The following is a 19,579-nucleotide window of genomic DNA, read 5'->3' on the forward strand; positions in this document are numbered from 1 at the left end:
TATATAAATAAAGCGGAAAAACTTTATTAAAAACAACAAAGAAGTGCTGCCCAACTTCATTGAGTTGCTAGCCACACACACATCATACTTATTTTAAGACAATATTTTTGATCTTACAATAAATAGGCCTAATGAGTAAACAATAATAATTATAAACCATAATAGTAGAATTTTTTTTTGTTTCATCTCTGTGGTTCTTTTATCTTTTTTTTTTTTCCTTCTTTCTATATTTACAATTTCTTATTTGTTAGTCCCACCTTTTTTCTCTCTCTCTCTTCCTTTTCTATCCTTTCCCCTTCCTTTTTCTTTTTTTTTTTTTTTTTTTCATATTTTGCTTTCAACCCTATGTGCCTTTAAAAGAATAATGGATAGAAATAGTAATAGAGATACAAATATGTATTAAAAATACATGTATAACAAATAGATATAGAAAATCAACAAATTATGTGAAAATTAATATACAATAAATGTTATATTATATTTATAGAAATAAATCTTGTCAAAAACTTTAAAATCTTTCTAAAATAATAAAAATTACATAATAATAACACTTGTTCAAGCTGATTTTTTATGAAATGGTATTAAATATTCAACTTGATATTTTAGGCACCAAGATGTGTCTCTACACTTGACTTGACAGTCTTCTCTTTCATACTTCTTCATTTTATTTTCTCAAATTTTGCTAAATGATCAAATCAATCGAACCTGTTGTCAGCTATAATACTTCCAGAAAGGGTGCCTGAAAAAGTTGAACCTCCCATTGATTTTGATTTTACTCCTAAGTTTTATGCTAGTCTTAGCTAACTTGTCGTCTGTAATTCACTTTAGTGCAGATGTGCCCTGCTTGCTTGTAAAGGGTTTATTAATTGTTTGAGGTCAAATCCAGCATTCATGTCAATAACGGCCTGATTAATTGTGGTAGGTATGCATCACTAAGATACAGGCTTTTAGGCTCTGATAGAATTACAGGAAATGAGGCTTCCTCTATAGATTGGGAGTCCCTTTTGAATTTCATTAGAAAGTCAAAAAGGTTCGATATACAGGAATAAGATATATTAAAGAGCCATTCCATTGGGTTATCTTGGGGATGGCAAAAAGAACCAATAGGCCCACTTGCCAGACTTGTTCCCCCCACCATTACCAGTACCATTACCGTTTATTTCTCCAGGTAGAAATTATAATTTAGCTAAAAAATAAATATAATTTTAATTTTATACAATACAAATATAAAAAATGAAAATTGAAAAAATAGATTTTCTGAGTAGAATTCCCTGCTTATACTTAGCAAGGAATTCTACTTTGCAAATCAAAAGATAAAAGCTGGGAAGCCAAACATAACCTTATTTACTTTGTGATTTTATCAAAAATTTAGTAAAACAAAGCAAAGTATGCTTAAAAGTAAATAAACTGTTTTGTGGTAATTACTTCCACAATGAGTGAGTTTTCTACTACAAGATTGGGGCTTAAGGACCCATATTACCATATCGCAATGACCATAACATTACATTTGATGTACATTGTACTAACAAAAAATTTTTATATGTTAACTAGATATTTACTTAACTGGGAATGGAAAGTTTGATAAGAAAAAGTCTATACAAATAGTAATGTCCTAAAGGGTTAACTGCGAATAAACAGTCAGCTATACTAAAATAGTGTAGGAGTATCTTCTTTTTCATGAATCATGTTTTCCTTATTGTTGGTATTAAATATATCTTTGATTTATGTATACAATTACTTAAACATATCTGATCAGGTTGTTATGTCATTATTATTATTATTGTTGTGGTCTCTTCTTATCTTCAGTTTAAAATCCCACATTAATATCCAGTCAACTTAAATTAGATTTTCTCATTTCTTAAAAACATCTATGGAAACGAGATTGGAGAGCTGTGTCATGTTAATTTTTGATACATGAAAAGTCAATTTTTTTTGTCATTCAGTGGATCCTCGATTTAACAAATTTTTTTAAAATCTCCTTGAACTAGTCATAGTAGTAAATGGAAAATATATCTATATAATGAATAGAATGTGTAAACAGACTTCAGTATAACAAATTTAAAATCCTCTCAGAATAAATTTATCTTTTTAGAATGAATTTTCGCAATAGTGATTTCTATAGCAACATCGACCTTTATATAACACATTGTCTATTTATCTTTCTTCAGTAAAATGAATTGAGGTGTCTGTACATGCATGGGTCTTCGCGAGCTCCCTCTCTAACCCTTCTTCTACTCCTACCTGATAGTGTTTTTTCAGTTTCGTATATTTTTTGACCTTACACAATAAGTTTTGTTTATCACTGTAGGGCATTATACTTGTCATTTAGTAGTGACGGTTAGTTTACAAATGGAAACAGTGAGTATTAAGTACTGAGATTACAGAACATATTACTTAAGTTTATATTAATATTTTTATTTGTAATTTCATCATTTTACTAATCTGTAACAATTTACAATATGTTGTAAGTACTACTACTTTTCTAGTTTTGCAAACTAATACTATGTACATATTTCAATTATGATATATTTATTATTTCTCACATTGTACATTTGCATTTGTCGTTTTAACAAGATGGAATTCCATCTAATTTTTTATAGGTCAAAAGTATCTGGACTTCACTATAGCAAATTTTTAGCCATCCGAACCTCAATATAACTAGTTCCTCCACTTATTGAATGTTTCTAAAAACTTTTAAAAAAAATTGAGATTCAGTATGCCAAGATTTCGATGTATCACTATTATCTTAATTTAATGTCTTGAAGTGCTCATAACTGAGATGAATAAAGCTATGTAAAACTGCTAACTGTAATTGTTAGGCCGAAAGCATTTGTGTTTTAAAGTTTTAATATAATTTTCACTATTAAAGTTTAATAGTTTTTAAAATTCATTTATAAGACTGTAAGTGAATAAACTTAAACTGTTTCTAACTATCAGATTTACTTACAAGTTAGCTCAATAAGTTCTATTGGTGGGAATGATGTCTTCAGAAGAAATTTACAGTAATAAGCAAGTTGTTCTATTACATTAACATTAAAGTTGTTTTAAAATGAAAAAAAAAAACTTGAGTCATGTGTAAAGTAAAAACTACTAAAGCTTGATCACTTGGCAGGAACTGATATGAAGAAGTTAGAATGTACATCAATTGGAATGAAGCGTAATAAAGTAAGTGTTGATGAAATAAAGATTTTACATTATGTTCCCAGTAAAAACAAATAAGAATGACATTGTCAGCAATATGTTCAGTTGATTACCCTGTACAGATTATATATGCTGATTGAGGAGGATTCATAAATCTAAAGCATGGGACATTTTGATTGAATTGATTAAACCACATAAACCTTTTGCCATGGGATAAATTGCTATACGGACAGAGCCTTAATGGCTCCAGAGCAGGTATATGTTGGATGGGCAGACATAGAGAGGGCATCTCTATGTCCATATGCAGATATGATGGAGGGCAGTTTATAACCAAATTAAAAAAAATTATTATTAAATTAAAGGAACCCTTTTTGATATTACTTCCCCAAGTGGCACTCTCTTGGAAACAGTTAATGCTTTACTGGTTGATGCACCCATTGATAAAATTAAGTGGGAAGAAACCCTATTGAATAAAACTTATTTGCAAAGTAGAAATCCAAGAACTTAAGTAAAAAATTTTTTGTCAAGAAGTGGTTTGGAAATTCTCCTAATTTCAGCATATTTTTGTTGTGAAACTCATAAAAGTTGGAAAGTAGAAATGGTGAGTTCATATTTGTGGGATATACACCTCATGTATGCTGACAGAAATAAAAATTAAAGACAAGTAAAACTGAAGAAATTTTAAATCCCCATTACATGTTGTTGAAAATAATGTCTTACTAATTATGAAGAAAAATACTATTACTAAAGAAGTAGAAAAATTCGTGTGTTTCTGTGTTTTTCCCCCAAATTTCATTTTCATTATTTTAAGTCAGTATTTTAGTATGCAGTACTAAGTTGGTATACTTCCTTAAAGTATATTTTATTTTATATATTAGTTCTTTTTTTTTTTTTTTGGTTAATCAAAATTAAAGTGTGCATGTTCATTTATTTATTTTTTTTAGGTGGACAGGTAGTCTGATGTATTATTTAGAAGGATATTGAGATAATGAAAATACATTCCAATGTCTTCCAATAGTGGTGATCCTCAATTAAATAATTATGGATGGAAAAACTTTTCATGTAAGTTATGATTAAGAATATATATACTTATACCTACATAAATTATTTATATTGTTTCTACTATTTAACAATTATCAAGAACATATTCCATTTTAAGTTTTTTTGCACTATATTGTCAACTTATGAACTTTAATGATGTAATGTTTTGTTCATTATTTTATCTGCTTAGTATTATTTATTTAATAATTTGAGTAAAAATAAATGCTTGTTTTCAAGTTGCTAGTTTTTTATTTTTTTTCGATTAGATCTCAGTTTGTTTTATCTATGAATGTTATAATTTAAATCCTTTACCTTAACAAAACCAAAGTTTCTACTTGTCGGGAATATGTCAAGAATTTTTTATAGTTGGGAAAAAGTCACAATTGAAGTCCAAACTGAGCAGCTTTCTCTTGTGTTTTGAATTAGTAGATTCATCTGGGATTACTATTAATAAGTTTTAATGATAAATCTAAGTGACTGTTACCATTTCTAATGTTAGTCAGACAATTCTATGATATGTGTTTAGAATTTATGTCACCAATAACCATAATATATGAAGAAAATGGTCAGGGTTGTGGTAAAAAAAGAACAAAATAGTTTTCAACTATTTATTGTCCGATGTTTCGCCCCACATTGCAGGGCTTCATCAGGCCTAAAAAGATACAAAAACAACTAAGAACATTACAACTATAAGATACAAAAAGGGAAATTATGGTAGGATAAACATTATGTAAAAAAATAAGTTAAAAGAAAATTATATATAAAACGAAAAAAACAGAAAAGTAGATGTGGGAACACAAAATTTAAACACACTAACAGACGGAAAATAAAGAAATAATTTTTTATTCTTATCATTGCTTATTTATTCTCATCAGTGTTTATTCAAGTTTATTTTATATTAATACTATTATTTCTTCCTTCCTTTTATTTATATATAATTTTCTTTTCACTTATTTTTTACATAATGTTTATCCTACCTTAATTTACCTTTTTATATCTTATTGTTGTAATGTTCTTAGTTGTTTTTTGTATCTTTTTAGCCCTGATGAAGCCCTGCCAAGTGGGGTGAAACTTCGGACAATAAATAGTTGAAAACTATTTTGTTATTTTTTGAACGCAACCCTGACCATCTTCTTCATATTTTAAATTATACAGTCAACTATTAATATATATAAATAACCATAATAGATTTTTCAAATTTAATAATTTTTAAAAATCTGAGAAATAAATTTTATTTGGATTAGATTAGTTGGGTTAATTTTTGGGGTTAGTTCTTAGTGTATTTTTTTATTTTTCTAATTCAGTAATAGTTAATTTATTTTGTTTAATGTTATCTGCAATAAACTTTAGGATCTTAATGGGTGTAAGGCATATATATTCTTGTTAGTAATATTATATTATTTATCTTTGAGCCTTAGCATTTATCATTTTTTTAAAGCTAAGTTTCCTTGGTTTATGCTAAGCCATTTAAAGAAAAAAAAAATTTTTTCCTGAAGTACTTTCATTTTATTTATTAACAGGATTATAGGAGACTCACCAGCAAAATATTCTTCGTTTTTATTTCACTTTCGGATTTGTGACATTTATCATGGAGAAAATTTTTTAATGAGAGAATCAAATAATAATCGGATGTGGCAAGGTCTGGGGAGTATAGAGGATGAGATATATCATCCAAATTGAACTGTAAGAGCAACATGCGTTCTTGTTGTAATGAAAAACTACATCCTGTTTTGGTTTATCAATTGTGGCCATTTTTTTAAGGCTGATTTCTGTTGATTGGTGTGGAACCCAAACTTTATACTGATTAACATATCCTATCTTAATTAAATGATTATGTACTGTTGTCCTGGCGGTGTTAGTGGCATCCACTATTTCGCACACACTTTATCGTGGATTTTCTGCATAACAGTCCTCAAATGCTTCTTTTGGCTATTCGTATTGAACTGTGTAGAAAAAGATTTTATAAGAGACTTTGTAATCAACAAAAAATACTTTGAAAGATCTGTGAGATGACAAATCAATGCCATATGAATAATAGATAAGCCTGCATGTTTACAAATATACAAAAACACCTCATGGTGTTATATAGTGTGGTGTGGAAAGAACTAGTGGGACACCCTTAGTTATTGTCAATAATACTTTTGGTTTATCGTTTTCAATTATGAACCTTTGTAATTGTCTGATAAAAAAAAATTTCAAAGTTTAATTTTTCAAGATACGTAGAATCCAAAAATCAAATTTAAAAAATCCTATCATTCAACTATGATCCCCGGAATTCATCATTACCGTCTGTCTTTTAGTTTTAAAATAGTGGTAGATTAGATGTTTCTTAAGGCCATATCTGAGCCATTTATGAAGCTAGAGGAAAAATCATTGGTGTTAAGATGTCACTTGCTTAAGATATTACGTAAAAAGAAAAGAAGAAAAAATTTAAATAAAGAACCTTTGTAATTGACCATGAAAAAAAAAATTAGTAATCCCCTCAAATTTTGACATTTTACATTTCATGGTACACAGAAACCTAAAACAGACCAGATATTTTATTATTTGTTATTTACTGATATAATAAAATAATTAATTCAAATAATAAACCATTATTTAATAATTTGCATTTTTTTTTCTTTATATTTCAAAATAACTTTGGGTTGATATAAACTAAATTTATTTCAGGTTTTGGACAAAACTGTAAATGATACTTCTAAAAGTTATGTTGATAAAATAGAAGCATTATTATTGGGATGGAAAGATATCTGCACATGTCTAAGTAAATCTGAAAATTCATTTGGAGAAATGATGAATTTTTTGCACAAGTAAGTGTTATAAAAGTGTTTTACTTATTGGTAAGACAATTTTTACATTAGTGATATTGATGAGAAATAAACAAGTTGTGTATGATTCTGTTAAAATGAATTTTGAATTGACTTTAAAAACTCCCATTTGACTGAAATTCAGAATGAGGCATTGGTATAGGTATGATAGTGTTTATATAAGATACAATGTTTGATGTTCTTGAGTTATTGAAGCATATATTAAGTTGTTTCTTATAGTACTTATTACTTTCTAATATTTTATTTAAAATAAGATAGATGAAGTAAAAACTATTTTAAGTTTTGGAATGATTAGCATTTTTAATTCAGCTTAATAGACTGATACTGTTGTTTGTGGGTCATTAAAGAATAGATCCCAACACTTACCACATGATCCCTTCAACAGGTCTTAACGGTTTTACTGATTCTTCACATATATAAATCATTAATCCAACAGCTGTCCTGAGCAAGGTTATAACCCTCAAAAATTGAGAATTCAATTATCGAACTAGGCTGTTTTTGAGGGGAAAGTTAATGCAGGTAAAATTTGTATTGTTACTTGAAAACTGAAAACACTGTTAGACCTCAAACATGTAGCCGGGTAAAATACGGTTGACCTTCTGTTCACCAGTATTAAAATAGTTCCTGTCTGTAGTGTTTTGTTATCCTCTTCAGCAGAAACAGTAACTTTATAAGTGGAAACAAAAAGTAAATAAACCGACTGGATGGACAATAAAAGGAAAAAAAACTGTGGCAGCGATATGGCTTATAATTCCAAAAGAGGGAAGGAAATCAAAGGAAAATTGCTTCCGAATGATGTGAGTAAAACATTGTTATTAACTTTTTTTTTTATTTCTGAACTGTACCTGTATTTTGAATGTGTGTAAAAATAAAACACTGAATAATTTTCATTTTTACTGACTAAAACATTTTATTAAGACTGTTACAAAAAAAAAGAAAATTATTTGTTGCAGGTTATTGTTTGTTCCTGTAACTATGACTAAGCAAAGATTTCACAGCAAATGAAAACCAGATTTTACATTGAGTTTTAAAACCCAAACTACTATACTATGATCAAACAACATTCCTTGTTCAAAAGTTTATTGAGGTTGTTCCTATCAAGTGAAGGTATACGGAAGAAAGTGCTTCTTAAAGACATTGCTCTGTAAAATATTTTTTTCGATTTGCCCAAAAAGTTCTATGTTCTAAAAATTACTTTAAGTGGTTTGGAAAAACTGCAAGAAAAATTAAAATTTGTCTACTGTTGATTGATAATAGAGAAAAACATTCTAGGAAACCAAATAAAATCAAAGATTTTATCAAAATTCACATCACGTCCCTACCCAAAGAAAAAATTAATTATTTAAGTGTTATAAATTCAAAATTATGTTTATTCTCTGGTAAGTGTTAATAATGTATAAGATCTGAAAACTGAAAATCTTAAAATTAAATACTGTAAAAAACTTGGATGACATTTTCAGGTGTGAATTTAACATAAGATTTAGAGTTCCTAGATCTGATTCATGTGCATTTTGCAATTGTTTCTATACACCTAGGTCATTGGTTTTGATTCTCTAAAAAAAGAAAATGAATTGAGCCTAAAAGTAAATTACACCATACGTAATCGGAAAAAGCTCATCTCTTAAAGTAAAAAAATACATTCAGCAAGTTCTTTCTAATCTGTTACTAACATATGCTTCAATATTTTTCAAATACAGTTTTCCTATAACAATCAAGTGGCATATAAACATGCCAATGGTATACTTATGTTCTTATAGAATGAGACTATTGGAAGAATATATCGTTCATTTGGATAGGAATGAGTTTGTTAGGAAAAAGAGTGCTACAATATGAAAATTTTTTTTTTTATAGTAATATTCGATTCAGTTATATTTCTTCGAGAAAATATACAATCTAATGTCAATTTTGTGATTTCAATATTTACTGTAATAACAGTTATTTTTAGTTAAGCTTCCGATACTAAAAGTGTTCCTAATTCATGAATAAATAGTCAAAAATAAAGTTTAATCACTTTTTTATACAAAAAGGTTAAGTATTATTTACTAAGAAACCTTCCAACAAGATATTTTATCAGGGAATTGAAGTGGAGCCCCAAATAAACTAATCAGACAAACTTTAAACATAACTCATGTAAAATTCCCATTTTCATAGCATAGCAGTCTTTTTCCTAACAAACTATAGGGTGAGCAAATAAATACTTTCGGTTTTGTTTTTTTTTGGGTGAAAGAAAACTAAGTATATTTTGTACATAATATTTATTTTAATTTACAATGTAATGTCCATTATTTTCGTTTACCTTACCCCATCTCTCCAACAGCTAAATAATCCCGTGTTCATTGAATGCCTGTGGTTTAATAGTGAAAAAGTAATCAAGGTGCTCCCTGACACTCTGTTCGTTTTCAAACCGTTTTCCACTTACGGAATTTTGTAGAGACGGAATTTATTAGAGACCGGAATAGGTGGTAGGTGGTAGTCACTAGGAGGAAGGTCCGGCGAATAGGGAGGGTGGGGCAAAAGATCCCATCCAAGGGCTAACAATTTATTGTGGGTGACTAACGAAGTGTGGGGCCTAGTGTTGTCATGATGGAAGACGACACCCTTCAGTTTGCCATTTCTGGGCGTTTTCTTTGAATTGATTCATCCAATTTTGTTAACTGAGCAGTATAGAGTGGAATCGATCGATACCCTTGTGGCAACAGCTCATAAAAAATTGAACCCTTGAAATCCCACCATACAGAAAGCATTATTTTCTTTGGGTGCAATCCCGCTTTAGATATGGTTCCAGGTGGTTCGTTGCTGGGTCTCCAAGATTTTTATCGCACCACATTATCGTAGGCAATCCACTTTTCATCCCCTGCCACAAGTCTTTTAATAAATGGATTGTTTTCTTGACGTTTCCGTAGTGAATCACAAATGGAAATCCGTGTTGCCAACTTAGCTTCGGTCTGAGAGTGGGGGACCAAAACATCAAGCCTAGAAACGTAGCCAAGCTTCCACAAATAGTTTTCTAAGCTTGTATGTGATACGGCTAGGACCTCTGCAATGTCTTGCACTGATTGGGATGGATTTTGATCTACTATCAACTTAACATTAATGGTTTCAATTTCTTGTGGATGACCAGGTCACGGTGCGTGGTTTATGTCAATTTCCCTGCTCGAAAGTTGGCAAACCAATTTTGGCACATGCGCTCTGTTAAGGCATTATCCCAATAGAACCCCGTATATTTTGTTATGTGCCTCTGCAGCTTGCTTTCTTTTTTTGAAGTAATAAAGCAAAATATGCCTATAATGCACAATATTTCCATCCATCTTCTCAGCTGGATCACAAACACAATACTGACCTAATCCTAACAAGTGTCAACAGATATAACTGTTTACATATTACAAATAGGATAAACAATCCTCTGTTGGGATTAATTGCATTAGAAAAATGTGGCATATTATAAAAAAAACATGAATACAAAAACCGAAAGGACTTATTTGCCAACCCTGTATGTATAATTTCCAATTCAATCCTTTGGAAATGGAAAAGTAAAAACAAACCTGGAAGTAAAAACAAAATTTGGGCTGAGAAGTTCGTAAGCTAACATAGAAAACAATTTTTTTAAATATAAAATTTGATTTTATTATTTAATATAGTTGCCTTCAAGGATGATACAATGATTATACCGGTCATACAATTTTTCGATACCATTTTTATAGTATGATTTGTCTTGAGCCTCAAAATAGGCCTCAGTTTCAGTGATTACCTCTTCATCGGTGCTAAATTTCTTTCCAGTGAGCATTCTCTTGAGGTTTGAGTACAGGAAAAAGTCGCTGGGGGCCAGATTTGGAGAATACATTGAATGTGGAAGCAATTCAATGCCCAATTCATGAAATTTTGCCATCATTTTCATTGATTTGTGACATGGTGCATTGTCTTGATGGAAGAGTACTTTCTTCTTCTTAAGTGGGGCCGTTTTTCCGCGATTTTGTCCTTCAAATATTCCAATAACTCTATGTAATAGTTGCTGTTGATGGTTTTTCCCTTTTCAAGATAATTGGTGAATATTATACCATGCGCATCCCATAACACTGATGCCACAACCTTGCCAGGAACCCACTTTGCACAGAGCTTTCGTATACCCAATTATTCATTCACGATATGTCCAACACGCTCCGTTTACTTTAGTAACTTAGTCATCCAAAATTATTTTTTGGACTTTTTTGATGTTTTCGTCGGTAACAGCCTCTTTGGAGCGTCCACTGCATGCTTCGTCCTCAGTGCTCATTTTGCCTCGTCTAAACTTAGCAAACCACTTCTCAACGGTTGATTTTTCTGGTGCAGAGTTCTAATAATGTTTATCAAGCCAAACCTTGGCTTCAACAGTATTTTTTGCCTCAAAGCAATGCTTTATTAACAAACGAAATTTCTTTTTATTTATTTTTTTCAAACTAACAAAAGTTGCTTCACTCAAAATGCTATACCTCACAAACTAATAACCTGACAGCTGTCAAATTTATACACGTATCTTTTGAAGGTTAGGGCTAACTAATAATGGATTTAATACTAGTAGTGTCATGTATGTGTCAGCCTATGAACTTTTCAGTCCCCCGTTATTTGATATTCAGACAGGTGTGTTGGACAAAATAACATTTGTTTGATTATCTTAAAACTTTGAATCATTCAATGTCCCTAGGTAAAAAATGTTGAGTAGGATCACCTAATTATCTACCATGACTTTGTGTTTAAGTAGAACAGGGAGTCAATTTTTTTGCCTGCACAATGAATATAATGGTCCAGAAAATCGTAATTGGTAGCTTTTTGGTACAAATGTTCTTTTTTCTAAAGAATGTGCTTTTTATCCAAATTATTATTGCTTGGCTGGAATGGTATTCCTGTGGAAACTTTAATGTTCAAAATGCATTTTCAATAGAAACAGGGGTTATCAACAATTTTCTTTTAGCGCTGAAAGTACAATCCTTGTACCAGTAAGTATCCATATAATTTTTCTATTTGCTTTATTTTACCACAAACGTTTCTTCTGGTACATTGACATCAGTGTCTACCCACCCCATAGTGGTACCACCTGTCTTTTTTTTTCAATGAACCTGTCAAATTCATTGTGATGAAAATGTTGTCTGCTAAAAATTGCAACAGTTTTTTTTTTTTTTTTAAAGTAGAAATTTATTTTAATTTCTATTTACCATTCATCATCTATTGTAAATATTTAGAAATTTATCATTATACTTTTGTCAATAAGTGTCTTTTTCTTAAAATACTGAACATTTCACGTGGTCTTATCCTCCTTTGGGGCATTATTATAAGTTTTAGCTTAAAATGTAACAGAACCTTTTTTGTAGCTAATGTTGAGCTAAGGAACGTTTGTTTGACACTTTAGAGAAAATGAAATTTTTTTTAGAAAACAGTTCATTGTTTATAGTGGTTTTTGGTTTAACCCTTAATAAAGCTACCTATTTTGATTTATGTATCATCATATTTGTAATTTATGCTAAAAGCTGAAAAAGATGACACCCCGCCTGGACTTGGCTGAAGCAATGAGCCCATTTTTTCCTATAACTAATAAATTTCACTTTTTGGAAAAAATGACCTATCTTTAAAGTGCTGTATTTGGGAAAAATTCAAGTTCAGAAATAAGTAGTTGAACTTATATTGTATCAAATTAAGTCTTCTTTGAAAAAAAAAATTCATTTTTTGCTACTACGCATACTTTTTAAATTATAACTAACAATTAAAAATTGTGAAAATATTCCACTGTCTACCCCTCCCCCCTAAATATCTCAGGATGCGTCAGAAAATTTTGGTTGATTCTTCCAGATTCAGCAACCCAACAACCCTAAAAATATGATCTTACACGCCACAACCCCTGATGAAGACCTGAAACTCAGGTCGAAACGTCGGGATAAAATAAATAAATATGGTTTTGTTTATTTATGTTGTTCTTTGCTGACCGCATCCCCCGACAAACTTCTTCAAGCTAAAAATATATAGAACAATTCAGACCGACTACTGGATTTTTTTCAATGATTGGCCATTTTTTAAAATTTTGTCTGGAGTAACTTTAGGACCATTATCCTGAGAATAATACTTAAAATGCAACAGGTCATTTTTTCTAGGTAATCTTGAACAGCTCTTGTTTGATACTTTTTTTTTTAATAAAATGAATATTTTTTAGATTAACGTTAAAAAAATGTTTTTGATTGTGTAGTTTAAACTGATGAACCAATTTCAATTTGTATCTACTTACAAGACTTAAGAAAATAACTCCCTGTTTGACTTTACCACAGATGTAGCCTAGTTAAAAACATTAGACAAATGTTATTCCTTCACAAAAGCCAATTTTTTTCATCCATCTACCATAAAAGAGACAAAAGCCAAAAATTTCTTGAATTTAGGTGTGATTAAAAACTCACTGAGAAGAGACCCTTAATTTAAAATAACTGAGGCTGTATGGCTTCAAGTATGTAAGGATGATCTCAAAACTAGCTATATGTGCCAAAAGAAGTCAATATATCTTACAGCGATGGAAAAATTATAAATGGCTTAAAATTCAAGAGAAAATGAAGGTGCTTATCAGCTATAAAAGTGGGTTTGGAAAAGCTTACACTCTTATACAGTAGTCCTCTCCTGATTAAGTGAAAACAAAAAATACCTCGAAGATATGTTTCAATTAATTCCAACTGATTACAAAATTTTTTCTTTAAATCTAAGTTCAGTTTAATTTAAAAATGTGTATTAATTTTTGTTGCTTTTACTTTGAAATAGAATTGTAATTAGTTGAAATAAAAATAAAATTGCAATTAAAATTTATATTATTGACTTTAAGCCTACACCCTCTAACCTTATTCCAACCAATCATATGGTCTAAATTACCAGAAATTTATTAAGTGAGATATCTTCTCAATTAAAAATCTCATATCATAATAGTTCAGTTTTAACATGAGATAAGATGGTCATACTTGTTTTTTAGAGATTACAGGAATTTAAATTAGCATACATAATAAATGATTAACAAAATCATTTGCGTTAAACCGGAATATAAATCAAAAGGTTTTAAATGAATGACGATAATACTAGATTTGAATATTAAAAACTGATAGTCAACTAAAGAAAGATTGGACTTGAATATGGAAAATGTATATCTGGAACATTCTCTGATGGCTTGTCTAAAAGAATACTTTGAAAGGGTTTGTTTCTTCTTCCTGAAAATTACACATATGAAAGATTTAACCTATTTTAAGTGTGTCATGTCACTCATGTCAGTTTAACTTAGGATTGAACAGAACACAAAGTATTAATTCTTATGGCAGTGTTGGTCACTTTTAATTCACCATAGTTAACTTAATAATGAACTGTAAGAGTTTTATATGAATATGTGGCTCAAAAATGCTTCATTTTGGTCTTCTGCAATAAAGCAGTCATGTATAGTCATCAAAACCTTGTTTACTGTGCCTAGAACTTACTGAAAATAACTTATTACTCTACAGTCATTGCATAAGTAATTTCATTTCTTCAGACTATCTCTGAGCCATGAATCGGTTTTGGTCAGTGCCTTTCATAACAACTCAAGCAATCTATATACTCGGTATTCATATTTTAGCATTAAGGTAGATAATTTAATACATATATGTGTTTATTTAGAATTTTATATATTTTTTTCTTTGCCTTATTTACTCTAAACCAAATTTCTAATATAGATCAGGGTAAATTTATAAAAATTATGTGTAAATAACTCCCCAGATGAACTTACTTCTATTTATTTATTTATTAGATGAATTACTATTGAGAGTAGAACATGGGATGAGGTGTACAATATTGAAGTTGTATTTAAGTGAGTTAGGATCCCTTAGAGGTGTGTAGATAGACATTAAAAAGTCTATTTTGGGATCTGATCCACTTTATTTACAGCAAGTAAATTTTAAGAATCAGATGATTGGGATAGATGAGCTTGAGGATTTTTTAATGTTTTCTGAATGGGTGGGAATAATATGGGGTTAATTTTAATAATTAGGAGGGGATCTCTATAAAAAAAAAAAATAAATAAGGATGGTTCTAGAGAAGAAAAAACAATGGTGACACAATGTTTGTAATTATTAATGATTGTAAGAGCAGGTAGGGGTTTCAAAATCAATTATTGTTAGACCTCTAGACCACTCCAGAGTAAAGCTTATAGTATAAGAGCCTGTGGAAAAAAACAACAGTTATTTCATCTCAATTTTTTAATTCATTTATGTAAACTACATATAGCTTAGAGTAAAAATTGAGGAGTCTGCCAATCAAGTTCAGGGGGAATTGAAAATAGCAGCCGTTTCAAAACGTTACTAAAAGTTCATTTTTCCATTTATTTCATACCTCTTAGTTTTTTGACTCATATGAAAAGATGCACGACACAGTACAAGCTTGGCGGACAGGTTTCTAATGTGTCAGTACTAACCCTAGTTTCATATGAGTCAAAAACTAATAGGTATGAAATAGCTCAAAAAATGGACTTTTTGTTATGTTTTGGGACAGCCACCATTTTCTATTCTCTCTGAATATGATAGGTAGACTCATAAATTTTGACTTCCAACTGTATGTAGTTAATGAGGAGAAGTTAAACATAAACTTAAATTTAATAAAAGAGATAGAAAAGAACAATTTCAATTTATCTGAAATCGTACTAGTAATAAAACTTAAATATAATATAAACTTAAAATCAACATTAAAGAAAAGAAAAACTGGTTTTTAATTAAATAAAAAAAAATCATTATTCCGTTCAAGTAAAAAAAGTGAAATGAGTTAATGATAAAGTTTCTAATTATGGCGCAACCATTAGTTATATGAAAAAAAAAGTCTGTTTCACCATAAGATACAATGAGTGGGAGAATCCACCTTTGATTAAATATTCATAAAAGTCTTCTTGGAGAATAAGCAATGTTATAGAGGCATGTGTTCACACCTCATGATGATAGGTAGTTTGGAGTTGCTTAATTCTATACATTAATGGAGGTAAATATTTCTGAGCCATTGACAACAAATGTACTGTCAGCTATTTACGTGTTGAGATGGAGAGTAAAAATACAATCACTGTTGGCTATAGCATACATGGTGTTACCGATTTTAAATACAAATATGGATTGGGAAGAATTTATAATACATAATTAATACCTTTATTTATTAAACAAGTTGGTCGCAACATTTTACTCACCTACAATTTGTTGAAACTTTAAATTGGTATTGACTTGGATTTAGGATACCTGGGTGGCTGGTAACTGATGTCAAGGAATCTGCAATGGTATTCCCAAATAATAGTCTTGAAATGCTTTTATAGATTGAGGCTGACTTTCTCTTTATTCTATCAAAATACATATCTTCACCTAATAAGAATTTGAATGGGTCAGGTTTCCAAAACTCAAAATCAGTTAAGGCATAACTGTTATAGCTCATTAGCTGACCATGGCACAGAAACTTAAGGGAGGTTACTGGTTATCTTTTGGATAACAACTCTAGTAGATAGCTCCTAAAAGGTCATAAATGAGCTTCTGGTATTAATGTGCAATCATTTTGGCCAAGAGTATTGATTAAGGAAGTTTGACCTATGCTGGAGATGTTTTGGTCACCTTGTTTAATCTTAAGTCCAAGCTTCCTGGCATATTCAATAGTTGAGTAAGTATTGATAACCATTATTAGCTACCAAATTGACCTGGATAAAGTCACTTTTCCTACTCAGGATTTAGATATGGCAGTGTGCACAAAAAGAATTGTCTAGAAATATTCCCCAATGATACAGGGTTTGTAGGTTCTGGCTCAGGACAAGCTGTTGTATCGTGATCAATTTGGTGAAGCCATGTGTGATGAATTTTGTTGTAAGATGCATGGCTTTTGGAGGTGCAATTTGAAACATGCTTTCTGCTGGATTGACAGTTGGTGCAACCACACCAATCCTTCAGAAAAGAGGGTTTATTTGTCGCTAAGGTTTTCTGGAATTGTTCTAATTGGTAGAGAGCATGATTAGAGTTAAAGGGCGAGATAGGCTGGATTGATAGCAGTTACTGCTTTCTGGGAGTTGGGTTTGTACAGAAGCACTCCTGGTCCTACCAACTGATCCTACAAGAAAAGCATTTTTAGAACAGTTCCAGGGCCAAAGGATATGGCTTGATGGTGACAAGAATTGGCTCCATTAGGCCATAATAAATTATGTTAAATTAATTTAAGTTGGAAACTCTACTTCTTTTCAAATGTCATTTGGCACTAGGGAGGGGGGACAAGGTAGTTTCTTTCTTCTTTCCTCCAATATATTCTGGAGTGGAACAGAGTATATCTAGCTCCTCGACATTGCATAGTCATTTATTTAAAAATAACTTTTGAAAAAGTTAAATAAATGGTAAGGATAATAACGACACCTCATTGGACCAAAAATAATGAGATTTTCCTAAATCATTCTGATTGATTGTTAATGAGATTTATTTAATAACAGAAAGTCTTCTTACAAATAAATTTTTTGTGCACCTTTTCACCCATTTTTTGCTAAATGATTCACACAGTACGGTATTTGTGCTATATGAAAAACTGATGATTGGGCAATATATTTATGCTAATATTGCCTCCCTTTCTCCCCCTTAATATGTTATACCTTGCATAGTGTAACATAACAGTATTGCATGGGAATAAATGTTGAACACAATACATAAAACTATTGTAGTCATCAATTTTTCTCTTGGCACAAGTAGTTTAGCTTGGTGATTAATTTTGTAACATACAGGTGAAAAGTTGTGGAACATAATTTCAAAAAAGTTCATATTAATTTATGAATAACATTGTGTTTACTGTAGTAATCCATCACAGAAACATTTTTGAGGGAAAATATCTGCTTACAAGATAGCAAAACCAGAAAAAAATATATACTACATGCCCTTTATGTTGGTATCTAATGTTTTTTGACATCTCATCTTCCATATTTCATCAAAATTCAATTAACTTTGTGAAGTTGGTGATATTGTTGCAAAACTAATGAAATAGAGTTACTTGAATGAGATTCCTGCTTTGGCTGCTGCTGATTGCCTAAAAAAGCAACTTTTTCCTTCAAGCTGGTTGCTTTTTTACAGAAAGTTTATCTTAGATTTTGAAAATGTTGACAAAAATTGAGAAATGCTCAGTTAGAGTAGAGAAATATAAATTTATATTGGAAAAACTTGGTTTTCTAGGATAGGATGGATTGAGATAGGAAGGTGAGGCTGATCTGGTTGGATTGAACTACATTTTTGCTAAACAGTCCCTCTCTCAATTACTGATATTTTCTGCAGGAATGTTATTCCCTGCAAACTGAATGAATGAATCTCCTAATGTGGCGAATGGAAATTCTTTTAGTAGTCAAGTCGAATTTCTAAGCTCTTTCAGTTCTTCTCTAATACACTTAACTCTCAAATTTCAAAAGAGGTACTTACTAAGGATTCTCATAGAAAATATAATTAAAAAAATTTATACTGATGATTTTTATTCGATATGATATGACACCTCCTTAAGTAGTTCATCCCAAAAAACTGTAAACAAGTTTTGACAATTTGCGCACAATGTGGGAAATTAAAAACTATTAAGAACAAAATAGTCTGGGAATTCAATATCCTGCTAGAATCTGTCATCATAATTAGAGTATCCTTGACTGGCCAAGGAGAATTTACTGCTTGGATTCTAGCAGGAAATTAAATTCTCAAACAAGTCTTCTTTATGTTTTTTTTATTTCACACTTACGTAAAAAAATGTTAGCAATTTTTGGCTATTTATGCCTTCAGAATGTATTAGATTGGAAAAATCACCTATATGAAATTGTTATTAAATAATTAATTAAATATTCATTTAAATATTCTATGATTATTTTTCATAGAAACTATCTCTTCTGATTGGAAATACCAGAGTTAATTTTGCTGAAGAACTCTAAGAGATTATTTAATGAACTTTACTTTGGAAAGAAACTTCATTTACCATGACTAAAATCTACGAAATTTCATTTTAGAACTCTTAAAGGAAAGGTTTAGTGACTTGTATATGTTAAGCAATATTTAATACCTTGCCATGAAGCCACATTACATCATTTGTGTCATTTTCTAAATGGATTTAACTTTGAATTTGACGCTTGCTAGGGTGGCTTTCTATTTCTGTCCACTATTTGGTATAACATTCTGGTATCCTTTGTTCTTGAATTCTTCAAATACTGAATTTTTGGATAATTTTCTTTTAGTGGTTTATTTTATTTTCCTCTATTCTGCTATTTTGGAAATCCTCTACTGTTCTGTGAGTTCATCTGGCAATCATTCTCCTGCAAAGTGTATTCTTAGAAGCAAGTGTGGTATCAAACCAAGGGGGAGGGGTCTGGATTCTTTTGATTTGCCTTAAATTTCCTTGACTTTTTCTATTGCAGTACTACGGCTAAGTCAGTCCTTTTGTATACCATTAGAGCTAACTGATTATAGTTCTTATTTTTTAATAATTTGAGAATCTCAGAACTTCTTTAGATTAATTGCTTAAATATTCCTTGGGTTGTTCAAGCTCTGCCTGTTATCCTCTCTCCAATGTGAGCTATGCTGTGGTGATGG

General features: G+C 30.5%; 1 protein-coding gene across 3 annotated transcripts in view; it reads left to right on the forward strand.

Annotated features, from left to right (window-relative positions):
* Positions 1 to 19,579, forward strand: part of LOC106681594 (serine-rich adhesin for platelets) — a 72,250-nt gene that overhangs the window by 3,670 nt on the left and 49,001 nt on the right. For all 3 annotated transcript variants that reach the window (XM_014421991.2, XM_014421992.2, XM_014421993.2), the window contains exons 2-3: positions 4,086 to 4,203; positions 6,853 to 6,992. In XM_014421991.2, coding sequence (XP_014277477.1) covers positions 4,183 to 4,203; positions 6,853 to 6,992 — 161 coding nt within the window. In that variant the 5' untranslated portion in view covers positions 4,086 to 4,182. The remainder of the gene's footprint in view (positions 1 to 4,085; positions 4,204 to 6,852; positions 6,993 to 19,579) is intronic.

Source organism: Halyomorpha halys, unplaced genomic scaffold (assembly GCF_000696795.3).
Source record: "Halyomorpha halys isolate HHAL.00 unplaced genomic scaffold, Hhal_1.1 Scaffold350.1, whole genome shotgun sequence".
In the NCBI taxonomy this organism is placed as follows: Eukaryota; Metazoa; Arthropoda; class Insecta; order Hemiptera; family Pentatomidae; genus Halyomorpha; species Halyomorpha halys.